This window comes from Ixodes scapularis, unplaced genomic scaffold (assembly GCF_016920785.2).
Source record: "Ixodes scapularis isolate PalLabHiFi unplaced genomic scaffold, ASM1692078v2 PGA_scaffold4__175_contigs__length_147842914, whole genome shotgun sequence".
In the NCBI taxonomy this organism is placed as follows: domain Eukaryota; kingdom Metazoa; phylum Arthropoda; class Arachnida; order Ixodida; family Ixodidae; genus Ixodes; species Ixodes scapularis.
Window position 1 is genome coordinate 59,648,174 of NW_024609879.1, and position 12,851 is coordinate 59,661,024.

The 12,851-nt window shown below is 43.6% G+C and overlaps 1 protein-coding gene across 1 annotated transcript in view; it reads right to left on the reverse strand.

Moving 5' to 3' along the window:
* The window catches only part of LOC120840962 (carnitine O-acetyltransferase-like), a 32,028-nt gene extending 21,845 nt beyond the window's left edge, over positions 1–10,183 (reverse strand). The window contains exon 1 of the mRNA XM_040211795.1: positions 10,012–10,183. Coding sequence (XP_040067729.1) covers positions 10,012–10,183 — 172 coding nt within the window. The remainder of the gene's footprint in view (positions 1–10,011) is intronic.
* Positions 10,184–12,851: the final 2,668 nt, after the last annotated feature.

Genomic DNA, 12,851 nt, shown 5'->3' on the forward strand with positions numbered 1-12,851 from the left:
ACGCATTCGAAAGGCTTTGTTCTGTCTCCCAGCGCGCTGCGCCGCTCCTCGTTCTGCCCACGGTGTGTTCGGAGACTCGACAACGATGGTGGATTTCGGTACCTGCCTCCTCGCTCGTTGCGCTGCGTTATTCCGCTCCCTTTGTTTGTCTGCGGTGTACTTGCTTTGACGAGCAGGTTTCGCTACTGCCATGGCTGCACCCGCCGAGGATGTAGATGCTTGAGGCGCCGCTATGTTTACAATGCGCTGCTATGTTTAATTTACAAAAAAAGTATATTTATATAAATGCAACAAAATAATCATTTACATGTGTACAGTGTCGAAAATCCGACGTCACAATGCGCCCACCCATTCCTAATCGAATGCAGCATTCCTGGACTAAGCACCCGTCCTCAGTATGAGGAGGTATTCAGATTACCTGGTCGACGGAGCGACAGCCTCCAACATAGTGTCCTGTCCCTTCCTAAAATAGGCTGCAAAACAGTGACGGCATGCCCGGAGCGTGCTATACGTTAGATTTGTTGTTCTCGATAGTTCTCACTTTATTTTGTGTCCACCATATAATCTACTAAATACCCGATCACAGTTTGTTGCGTTTTGACTGTGTTCCATGAGCCAAAAAGTGTTGATAGGGACTAAGGGCGGTTATCGATGGTAGACATTTGTTCTCGGAGATGGTCTGGTTTATCTGTATACTTTTGGCAGTTGATGAGTATGTGTTCTCCGTCTTCTTTGTCTTCACATCCGGTGTGCAGAGGGGAGGTAAGTTGTTGTATTCGATGTAGAAAATGTTGTCCAAAAGAACACCCAATCGAAGTCGGTGCCTCAGTGTACCAGAAGCTCTTGAAATGTGTCTTGTCGTCCATAGGTTTATATAAGGGTCAATTCGTTCGAGATGGGAGTTCTGAGGAACGTCTTCGAAACAAGTAGCCTGGTATCTTTGCCTTAATATACTTCGGAGCAGGTTTAATAGGTCCCCTTTCGTGAAAGTAACTGCATTCTTGGTATTCATATTGTGAGCTTTTTTTGCTGCCAGATCGGCCGCTTCGTTTCTTTCAACGCAACTGTGTCCAAGGATCCATTAAAAATTAATTTCATGTACAGTTTCTGTAGCTCTCGAAAGGTGGAAACAAACTTTAATGGCAATCAATGATCTTGTAGGTGATATGTATTTTATCGCTTTTAGAGCTCTCGGTGAATCCGTGTAGAGAGTTCAACCGGTAATGCTTTTTTTCTGAGTAAAATCAAAAACCGCTTGCAAAATAGCAAAACGTTCTGCTCTAGCTGAGCTTGTCTTGTATGAAAGTAAGAAGCTTTCTTTTTCTATTTTTAAAGACGGAATTATAGAGGCTGCTGCAGATGATAAATTGTTTGTTGACCCATCAATGTAGACTGCAGTAACGTCATGTCGGGCTATAGAAAGCATTAAAAATGTCGTTCGCTCCAACGTGGTTTAGTGTAAAGTCAATTTTTTTTTACAATTCCAGGTACGTATGTACAAATATTTGCAAAGTAGAACGCTCAATGCGCAGCTGAAGATTTATATGGGAGTGCGAAGTTTGCGGGAATTATATTTGTATTAGGCATTATTCCCTTATGCACATTGGAAAACGTCCTACGACGGATAGTCTCAACGAGTGGGTCGTCATGATGTCGTGTAAGAACGCGAATGAAATGTCGGAGAGTTTCCCGTTCACGTAGAATTGGTATTGTGAGAGCGTGAGCTTCAGCAACCACCAAGGAACTTGCTTCGGCTCATGGCACTCCCAAGCAGATTCGTAGACTGCAGGCTACCAGATGTTTGAGCCGCGTTTTAAGAGTCAGGGAGAGCCCACATAATTCTTGAAGTGACTACGAATGGGACTGTGTAACGAGTACTCCATGAAGAGTCAAAAGTGCTTTGAAGAGCCAGCCCATCTGGTTCCTGAGCAGCGGCGTAAGGTATTGACGCATGGTGCTATTTCTCCTTTTAAATATTTTACATGAGCTGTTCAAGACAAGTTTCCGTCAGTTTACACCCCAAGGAAACAATGAACCTTCACGAAAGACAAGAGTTTCCCACCAAGCGCAAGTTCAAAGTAATTCAGTCTTCGAAGTGTAAATGGAAGGAACGCGGATTTCTCAGTACAGATCGATATGCATCGTTTAACGTGAAATTATTCAATTATTAAAAATGAAATCTGGAGACGAGTCTGAATTACAATGAGATTGGCATCTGATTGCCAAATAGATTTTATCGCCATACATGGAAATTGATACATTATCTGAAGTCCTGTCAATACAAGGTTAAATTATGTGGGACTTAATACGCTTCCTTGAGTAAATCCTTGTGCAACATAGTGTTTTCATGTAAAACCATGAGTTGCCCTTGGGTACGCCAATCGATCATGGAGATAAGCACTCATCCACTTCACTAGGCTGTCACCTACTTCTAGTCGCTGAACGTGTTCGATAACACTGCAGAGAATAAGTGTCAAATGCCCACTAACATGTCTAGAAACAGTGCTACTGTCAATTTGTAAATGCTGTGCTTGTGTTCTACACAGGTCACGAGACCGAGTACAGAATTCATAGCTGTCATATTCCTCCTAAAACCGGTCATTTGGAAAGGCAATGTTCCACTCGAATTTATCCGCAAATTTAGTCGTTGTAACGCCATACGTTCCAATGTCTTCATCAGGACGCTGGTGACGCTCACTGGACCATAAGATAAGATGCTAGAAGAGATTTTCCAAGTTTTAAAACAGGCACAAAATTGTTTCTTTCCAGAAAACCACGAGTACAGTATTGATTCGGCATATCCAGTAAAAAGACATGGTGTGGTTGCCAATATTTATTAATGCAGCCGGAATGATACCATCAGGTCCTGGGCGCTTTTTTCGCCTGAGCTTTCTCAATGCCCATTTCCGTTCACTTTTATAAAATGACATATTTATGAGAGATTTGTAGGCTGGTGATTGCCGCGGGGATGGGGTTTTCTTAGCCGTGCTTGCTATGGCTGTAGGTACGTGTTGCGTATCTACAGCCTGATTTATCATGACGATAAATCACATAATCAACTTAAATTTGTTATTTACTTTATGATTATTGAAGATGCTTCCGGTGCAAAAACACAGGCGATAAGAGACGCAAACGAAAAACGCGGGCTCGTATTTCCAACACTTACATTCCGCCTTTCGCTTGACTTGTAACCTTAGCGCACCACACAAGTTCGCACGCGCCCCAGATTTTACTAAAAGTAACTTAGGTAAGGGATATTGATTAAGCGCAGTAAGTTTCTGACGGGAAAAATATCTTTGCCTTTAATAATTATATAGCTTATTAGGAATGTATTTTATAAACCGCCTTATCTTGACAATTATTCCCTTACGAAAATGGCATATATGGACTTATATAAAAAACAAATATGGTTACATAGAAATTTTGCATAACTGGCCATATCAAGCACATCCGTTTATATAAGGCATATCTAGCAGATATGCCCAATTTTTTATATATCCATATCTGAGCCTGCGAAATTTAATCTGCCTCCCATATAATGCCACATATATCCCAATCCGATCAGGCAACCTTTATTTACAGGGTGTTTTTGTTTTTATTCTTCAAGAATTGTTTTAAAAAAGCCATAAAAGCTACACTTACGCGGTTTGTGCGAGTGAGTTTTGCACTTAGGGGGATATTATGTGGAAGGCTAATCTTTGCGATAAGTCGGTTAATTAATTAAAATTCGCCAATTAACTTCTAATTAGTGAAAATTGACATATAGTACGAACTAAAAACTTGCTGAGCGTCGTCCGAAATCCCTAAAACAGTCATATTCTGAAAGACTTTCAGCGCGTGAGAAGCGTATTAGTGCTATAAAGTTAACAGTCCTGTAGGAGGTACAAGACTAGTGGTTTCGGTAAGGTGGCCGCGCGATTTTTCCGTCTCTTGAAGGACGACTCCGTTGAATTCCAAAAATGTTAGGCTTACATGTGATTCAATTTCCCAAAGCACTACTAAACAGCCCTGCGTCCTCATATTTCAAAAATGTGGATTATTATTTCTGTAAACTTAGTTTAAACACCAGCAGATACCGAAAACGAAACGTAGGTTGCGACAGGCAACACTGATATCGTGTCGTCAAAATCATGGCCACGTCACGTCGAGCCACGTGATCCGAAAGGTCACGTGATCCTTCATGCGACTGCGGGCGAACGTAGAGCAGAGCGTAAGTGTCGTCTGCTCCGGAATTTTCGCCAATGTAGTTTGCTAAAACACCCAGAGACGTCAGCACCACTGCGGCCCCAGCTTGCGCTTCGGATTGGAATCTCGACGGAGGTGCCCGCAATTAGACGCGGACTTATCGCTGCGAAGGCGCCGTGTAACCGAGATCACGTCAAAAGATCCCCAGGTGGTCCAATTTAATCATCAGGCCTCCGCTTGGACGTGCCAGACGCCCTTCGTTGGTCTGGCACATAAGGCTCCAACTTCACATTTATTTTACCGAAAAGAGCTGAGTCTTCGCGCTAGTTTTTGCAGGCGTGAGACATATATGCTCGTACACTGGGAAACGCCTTGCACGTAGTGTGACGGACACGGTGGTAGTTTGGCCGTGCACGTGTCTCCTGCTTTAGTAGCTTGAATTGTGTACCTTTATAAAGCTGTGCGACAGAGATGTTTATTGTTAATAGCAAAATAGTCAGCAAAATAACGAATGCCGTGATGAGTAAGCGTCAATGCACATTCATTTGGTTTTACAGTGGAAGTGATCTTTTCACGCTCATTTCTTTATTTATCTGGTAACAGCAAATTAGTTAGAGTCATGAGCACAGGCAACCGGAAAAGATCATTGTTCGGCGATTTGGCGACAACGGCTTCCCGGAGTTCCACGGACACGGGATGTCCCTCCATACATTCAGAGGCGCACTGTCGTGTGGAAACTTGTGAAAGACAACTCCCGGGCTGATCCACTGGTAGTTCGAGCAGGCAGCTACACAACATCGTGAGGCTAAGGATCTTTCGCCAGGCATCACAGCTAATCATCGGAAATGCGGCCCGCGCCCGTAGCGTAAACAAAACGTTCTCTACGTTTTGATCAGACTGCTCCCAGCCCCCAGTTCCGAGCGGCGCGCAGGGCAGCGCAAACTAGCGCGTCCGGGTTACGGTGATCACGTGGACACCGTTGAGCCAACACTGGGAGGAGAAACTCATGACGTCATCGTTAAATTTTGCTCCAAGAAGCAAAAACAAAAAAAAAAACGTGAGAATGACGTAGACATGCCTCTGACGTAGTAACTCAATGTTGGCTGCTCCAACTACGTGGTATTGACTGCGCTGTTAATTGCGCCTCACCTCGCACGCAAGTATTAGCAGATTTCGGTGACTTTGCTCATTTGAAGGTTTGCTGGCCAGCTTATTAAATATATGGGCGGAATTAGATCGTAATATTTGACATCTGGTCTTCCTAGATGATACTGAAAAGGGCTGCGTAGTTTTCTCAGTATCAAAAATGAGGCGGAGTTGCCCATTAACTAGCCCCAGACTTGTACCTGCTCCGCGAGTGGTAAACAGCGCACTACAGCGCTTCACACGCTCTCGAGGTCTTTCTAAAACTTACTGATTTAGGAGTTTCGGAGGACGCTCAGGGAGTTTTTAATTGGAACCATATGTCTATTATCACTAATTAAGACGTTAATTAGTTAATTTTAATTAATGAGCCGACATATAGCAAAGATTAGCCACCTACATAATGTCCCCCTGGACGTATGACTCACTCGCACAAACCGCATAAATGTACCTTTCACGGATTTTTTTTTAAACAAACCTGCAAGAATAAAAACAAAACCCGGTATATTGTTGTTTTTTACTAATAACTACCAAAAGTGACTTTCACCTCTATAAGAAAAATACCAATTATATATTGAGCATGTACCAGATTTTATTAATTTTTACATAACCTGCGCTTCACGCAACTCCTGATTTCGGTCAACTTAATTCCCAGGGAAAGCAGGATTATCGACATTCGCTTAAGCAATGTCGATCAAACGTTATTGTCGACGAAACGTGTGTCCATGAAACGTGTGTCCACGAGGTGGTGGCCGTGGAACGTGTTATCACGAAACATATTGAGGACAAAAATTTCTGCCTGCAGCTGTGACATGATTTGAGAATTTCGGAAAAATTTATTCTCCCGGCTGCCAGGAGATAGACACGGCCTAATTCTAGAAATAATCTGGAAGAGTACCTTAAGGAAAACGATCAATTGCCGCGAAGTAGGTTTCAGCGCATTTTTGCTGACGAGACAGGACTTGAAAGGAGTAATCCGACATATATGTCAACACGGCCACGGCAGAACCACCACTCAAACATAAAAACGGGAAGGAATGTGTCCGTGAAGATTCAACACGATCTAGCAAAAGCTGTCATTTGTAGTACCGAACACTAAACGCATCACGATAAATTCTTTGGCTTCTTTCAAGAGGTCGCTTGTTGCCGATGTACGGCTAGGGCTTTTCAAATTTACTGCAGAAACAGCAATACGCAGCAGCCACGCTAGGCGCAACAGACGCCAAACTAGGTCCGGCAGAAAAGCATTACGAGATTGCTAACGGCTAATGCGTCGTCCGTCACCACGTGACCAGCTTCTCACATTTCCCGCGCACAGAGTGCAAAGTCTACGGCTGGTTGGTTCGGAAAGCGCGCACGTTCTTCCACACTTTCAGCTTAGTCAGAGAGCGAAGAGGAGAGAAGAAAAGGCCAAAAAGGGAGTGCACACACAAAAGGCTTGTCGGCTTATTATCTGGGGCCTGCCGACAATTACCACACCGAGAGGATTTGTCACTTGTACCCAAGGTTGATAGTGCAGTGCATGCTATATGTGGCCTTGGGATTGAGGAAGGTACCATGTTCTGCTTATCAACAGCTTCTAGACTGTAGACACGTGACCCTAACCGGAGAAACGATTGGCCTAAAACACGCCTAGCGTCTACCCTGCTCTCAATACCGATTGAACAGGACAGCTCTATGAAGGCCGGCTTTTGAACTTCCAAAGAAGCTGTCTAGCCCAAAATATAATTTGAAATGAAAAACTATGCGAGACTATTTTTTGGGCACGATATCCACAAAAAAAATAAATAAACAAATAAATAAACAAATAGATAAATAAATAAATAAATAAATGTATAGATATATACAAATACATTTAAAATTTTGCTTGCAATGTTAGCTTCGCGTCTTAAACTACTTTTTTTTTACGAAATAACACATAAAAAACACCACGGAGAGCACATCTTCCGACTTTAACACACTATGAATCGCTGACGCTCGCAAATAGAACGTTGCGATGCTCCGCGAACGGGTTTTGAAAGTTTGAAAGATGCTGCATAGGGTACTCCGGGCGCAACGACTTCGCAGCTGTTCGAAGGGAGAAGGATTCGCGACGACGAAGTAGCGTCTCTCGTCTTCAGTAAGCTGACGGTTCGTGTTTCCCCACTAAATTTAGCGGGGAAACATGAACAAAATTAGTTTTACTGCTGGATTTAGCGGGAATATTGACGTCACGTGACATAAGCACCAAATCGATTTCCCGCTAAATTTAGCGGGACGGTTACACCGATGCCGACAGCGACGCCGACACCGCTTAACGCGCAATTGGGCACCTAAGAGCTGCGATCTAAAATCCATTATTTGATTGACTCGCTCTCCGATCTTATGCACTTCGTCATATTGTTACACGTCAGACGTACAACCAAATTTCATTCGTCTTTCAATCTTCAAATGAGCGATAGATTAATTGGTTAATATCAGGAATAGCTTCACTTTAAGGATGTTAACAATATTTAACCAATTACATGAGACTCATGGAATATAGATAAATTAACTAGTGTGTTATCAAATACATATACCTTTTTTGCTTGCACGACCGAAACGGGCCCTAATATTATTTATCAGGGGATATATTTTTACCAATATATGTCGTGAACGCTCTATAACAGCAGTATATAAAATTTTATGCAGCGACATATGGCCGTATTCACACGCGTATATGGCAATATATGGCAGCATTTGCCCACTTTTATGGCGATATGTGGCCGTATTTGCTCCCATATACGGCGGAATATGGCAATATTTGACTCCTTATATTAGCCTATATTGCCATATATAAAGTATATCAGGGCCATATCTCACATTTTTGTACCGGTTCCCTCTATTATATCCCCCTGGCTGCATCCCCAACTGCACAGACCGCATTGCATGTTGCTTCCACGGCTTTTGCTTTAAACAAAGCTTTAGAGCATAAAAAATCCAATATGTATATTTCCTGCAAGATTTGAAATAAAATCGCCCAGCTGGGAAAACTCATATTGTAATACGCCGATTGAATTTTCACGCTGAAATTGGCGGGAAGTGTTTCGCCGAAAAATATAACTGGGAACCCTTAGTTTACAAATATTCGCCAATTCAATTTCACTCTTATTCGAACTCGGGACTATCATTATCATCAACACTGCCGCTAGTCAATGCCGGCCACATGGACTCCCGGAAGCTGCCAAGGACGCGTCGCCTCCCCAGATCATCATATGACACGGCGCTACTCTCACACTGTATTTCGTACACTATAATAAACGCACCCCCCGTTTAATCAGTCTAAGTTTGACCACAACACTACTAAATACCATGGGAAAAAGTGGATTGGTAAATCCTAAACACGTCAATACACTTTAAAAAAAATAGGCGCGAAGATGGTGCCGTGCTGAGGGAGATCGAGAACGTCAAGGGTGAAGGATATTTACTATTGATTTAGTTAAAAATACTGAGACCTTAGGAAAGGTCATTGCAGGAGTGGGGATAACATGCACATTGCACTCAAACACACACCCAGAGAGCGTCATACGCAATGCAACTCACCCTAAAACAACACATACTAACATCTACATTGCACCTAAAGACATACCCAGAGAGCGTCATACGCAATACAATACACCCTAAAAAACATCAATAAGTAAAATAGGAGGGTTATAAATAGTATCCACCCCCTAGTATGCTCAAAACAACCTATAGTGCATCCACCAATTTATCAGAATTAAGTGAACGAGGTGCACCCTTAGTACTGTTCCAGTTTTCAATAGTTCTAAGAAAGAAAGTGAATTCAAAACAATTAAGGTGACATTGATATGGTACAATGTTTAAGGGATGAGAACTTCAAGTGCGTGAGTGAGTAGTAACATCAACATAACTATTGCGATCAAGCACACTGTTATTAGTAACTATGTTATGTAGGAGCTGAAGACGTTCAACTTTGCGTCTTGAGCCCAAGTATTCTTGTCCTACATAAAGCATGGATGAGGTGGGTAAAACTTGCGATCGTAGCGGTTACAAATAAATCTGATAGCCTTAGTCTGTATTGCGTCAAGCAGCTTAGTGTCACCCTTAAAATGCGGGTACACAGCCATATTACAAAATAGATATAATTAAGGTCATATAAGCGGTTATTTTAACTTTTTTGTTGAATATTTCAAGGTTATTTTAACATATCTTAGTTTTTGTAGGGCGCAAGAATAAATTAAATTAATGTGACCGCCCCATTTATGAGATGGGGTAAATGAAATTCCTAAGTACATATATTCATAAACCTGACGCAGGATCCATTACCAATGCCATAACTAAAAACAGACGGAATCTTTGTGTTGGTGAATGAGAGAAACGCAGTTCTATCGAAGTTAACCTTCATTTGCCACTTCATGCTCCAACTAAGTAATCGTGAGAATGAGTCATTTAGCACGTTGTGATCCTGTATTGAATTGATCTCATTATATAAAACACAGTCATCTGCATAAAGGCGAATTTTAACTGAAAGATGTTTCACGAAATCCTTAATCTAGAATTGAAATAAGAGGGGTCCTAAGAACTGATCCCTATGGGATGCCAGAACTAACCTGGGTGCAAATGACCCCTTTTTTAATAGCGAGCTTGTTTGCTAAAAAATAAATGAGAGAGGAGAAAAACACACATATTTGACTCCAAACTCACTCTCGGCAAGTCTGCCGTACGCCTCTGCCCAGACGTCCCTGTTTTGCGCCGTAAGAATGCCCACGCCAACGTCCTTCTCTGGCGACATCTCCACAACTCGAATGAGCTGAGTCAGGATCCTTCTTTCGTCGTGGGGCACTCCTTGATCATCGTACGCTTTGAAAGTGAACATCTGTGCGGCAAGAAACTCAGACTCGGCATCAAGGCTCGAATAAAGATACGAAATAAGTGGTGTGTCACTTCGACTTCGCAAGCATCTATTTCGGCAGGGGCATATGACCTTTTTATTCGCAACGCCAGCCCGCCACTCGCCCTACCGCGACTAAACAAAGAACAAAAGAGGGGACGACGCCGGGGCTTTGGGTTGATGTTGCCGCATAGGTCTGTTCGGCGCACTCGTGTATCATGCCGTCCTAGCGGGATAAAAAACGAGTGCATTCAAAAAATAATTGGGTTTAGCTTTGCAACTCTTAAAAATCAGCATGCTCATTTTTTTATCTACTTTAACATCTCTGACACTTTTGATATGCTTCTGCCCTGATCGCTTGCGTACGTAGCCAAATAAATTAATTTTGGCACACTGATCAGCGTTTGTGAGCAGGCAAATTGAAAATACTGAAGAGTCAATCCCCGTTTTTTCGGCCATCTTTGAGCTACCGCCATGCCATTTATAGGGCGTTAAATTTGCGAGTATGCCATATACTTTCAAGTCCGGGAGAGAAAATGAAACTTGTTTTTCTTCGCCCGCATGAATAAATTTAAGCTTCTTAGATTGCTTAACTTATTCATGTCAATGAATAAATTAAGCTTTATGAATGTGAATGTGACGCTGCCACTGGTGGTGGAATCTGAAAATTTTGAGAAAAGATCGTTACAGGAGTTTAAAGGTAAAACCGAAATGAAAATTGCATGTCTCTTTGGCCCAAGGGCACTTAAAATGCATAGCATTCACAGGTCCCCTTTGATTTCAATGGGTCTTCTAACGGCACGTTGAGTCACGTGACCACGTTATGTGACGTCACAGTCACATAACATCACATCCCTCTTATGAACGTAGGAAGTACGTGATCACATGCTGTAACAGGGGTTGGGACCTTGTCAGGTGATTCGTTTTCGCCTTTTGTCCCAACCTCCCTGACAATTGTGTCAAAAATAAATAAACAAAAAAACAAATATGACGTAAAGTCATGTGATGACGTACTTCCCTGACGGTCACTTGGCTTTCACGACTCTCCCTTGGCGTCACGGTACACTGTAACTTCACGGGATGCAATGACATTAGGTCACCTAAAGGTCAAGTGACATCACGGGAAACCGTAACGTCACGGGACAGTATAACGTAACATAACATGTGACGTCACGTCACACCGTGACGGTATACAACCAAGTGATGTGACGTTAGGCCACGTCACATGCACCGTAACATGACAGTGTCACGTACGTTACAGTGTTCTTTTTATTTCATAGTGCTACATCGCGCCAAAATGTCATCTGGCTGTAGCGATGTGGCTGAACAAACGACAAGCAAGACGACGCAGATGAACGCTGTGACCAGTAGAATAATCAAAGATGCAGACTGCAAGACCGTAGCAAGGGATGAGAATAAGAAAAAAAAAGAAGTGCAGGACAACACGAGGAGAGTGAACGGGACAGACAAGTTCGAGGCACTCAAAAAGTCGGTTGGGGACACGACCAACTCTATATTTACGACCACTAGATTTCCTGTATAGACTCCCTACGGGAGCTAGAGTTGCGCGTTCATCCCCGTAGCGCCGCCTTTCCTGCACGACATGTTGATTCTGCTCCTCAAGTCAGTGAATTCGGCGAATAGCGGCGCCGCGCGTTCGAGACGCCCGGCGCGCTCAAGAGCAGGGGAACGTACTTTCGGGGTGCGTGCAACGTCTACTTCCCTGCACGGCATTTGATCGGGATCCTCACTTATCTTTGCGAATAGCGGCGCGGCGGCACGTGGAAAACAGACGCGCAACTCTGGCTCCCGTAGGAAGCCTATACAGGAACTCTAACGACCACTCCATCTGAGCTCTCCCTATGGAAGAGCCTGCTCCCGGCTGAGGGCCGAGTTTTAGCGCCGCCTAGTCAGAGGCGTTCTCACTAGGCGGTACGAAATGTCGGCTCTCCTACCTAACTCCTACCTTATCGGATTCTTCTGTTATCCGTGGGTGCGTGCCAGCTGATCGCGCTTTCTGGTTTCAAGCGCCATCACTCTGTAAAATGTTTTTATATATGTAAATGATGCTGAAGGAATCCAATTCGTTAATTAGTTTGCTTTTTTTTTAGTTTGCACAGCAAACACCAGATGGTAATGGCTGCGCCCGCGCGCTGCCAACGCCATAGAGGCCAACACAACCTGATACAGAGCGGAAAAAGACGAAAAATAAAATACCGAGTTCCAGGCCCCGCCACGAGGTGTCGCTGAAACTCGGTCCTCGGAGGTTCATGCTGGAGTGATTCCAGATGGAGTGGTCGTAAGTATAGAGTAGGTATAGAGAAAGCATAGAGTAGTAACTATAGAGTAAAGTATAGGGCAGGTCGTGGTTGGGAATCGGCACCATGCTCAACACCAGCGGTCCTGGCAGTCTAGGAAGATTTCGGACGGGTGCCAAGAGGCCCGTGGGGACTTTGAACCTGCACACCGTGGACCCCCGCCATAAACCAAGCTGCAGCCAGCAACCCTACGTCTGGGCTGACCCAGCCTGCCAGGCTCCAGAGCCAACATTACGACAACGAGGCGTCTTCTTGGATATAACATCGTGTGAGCCGTAAGCGAAGTCGGCGGACTGAATTTTGTACATATTTTGGTGACTCTCGTAACTTGTTTC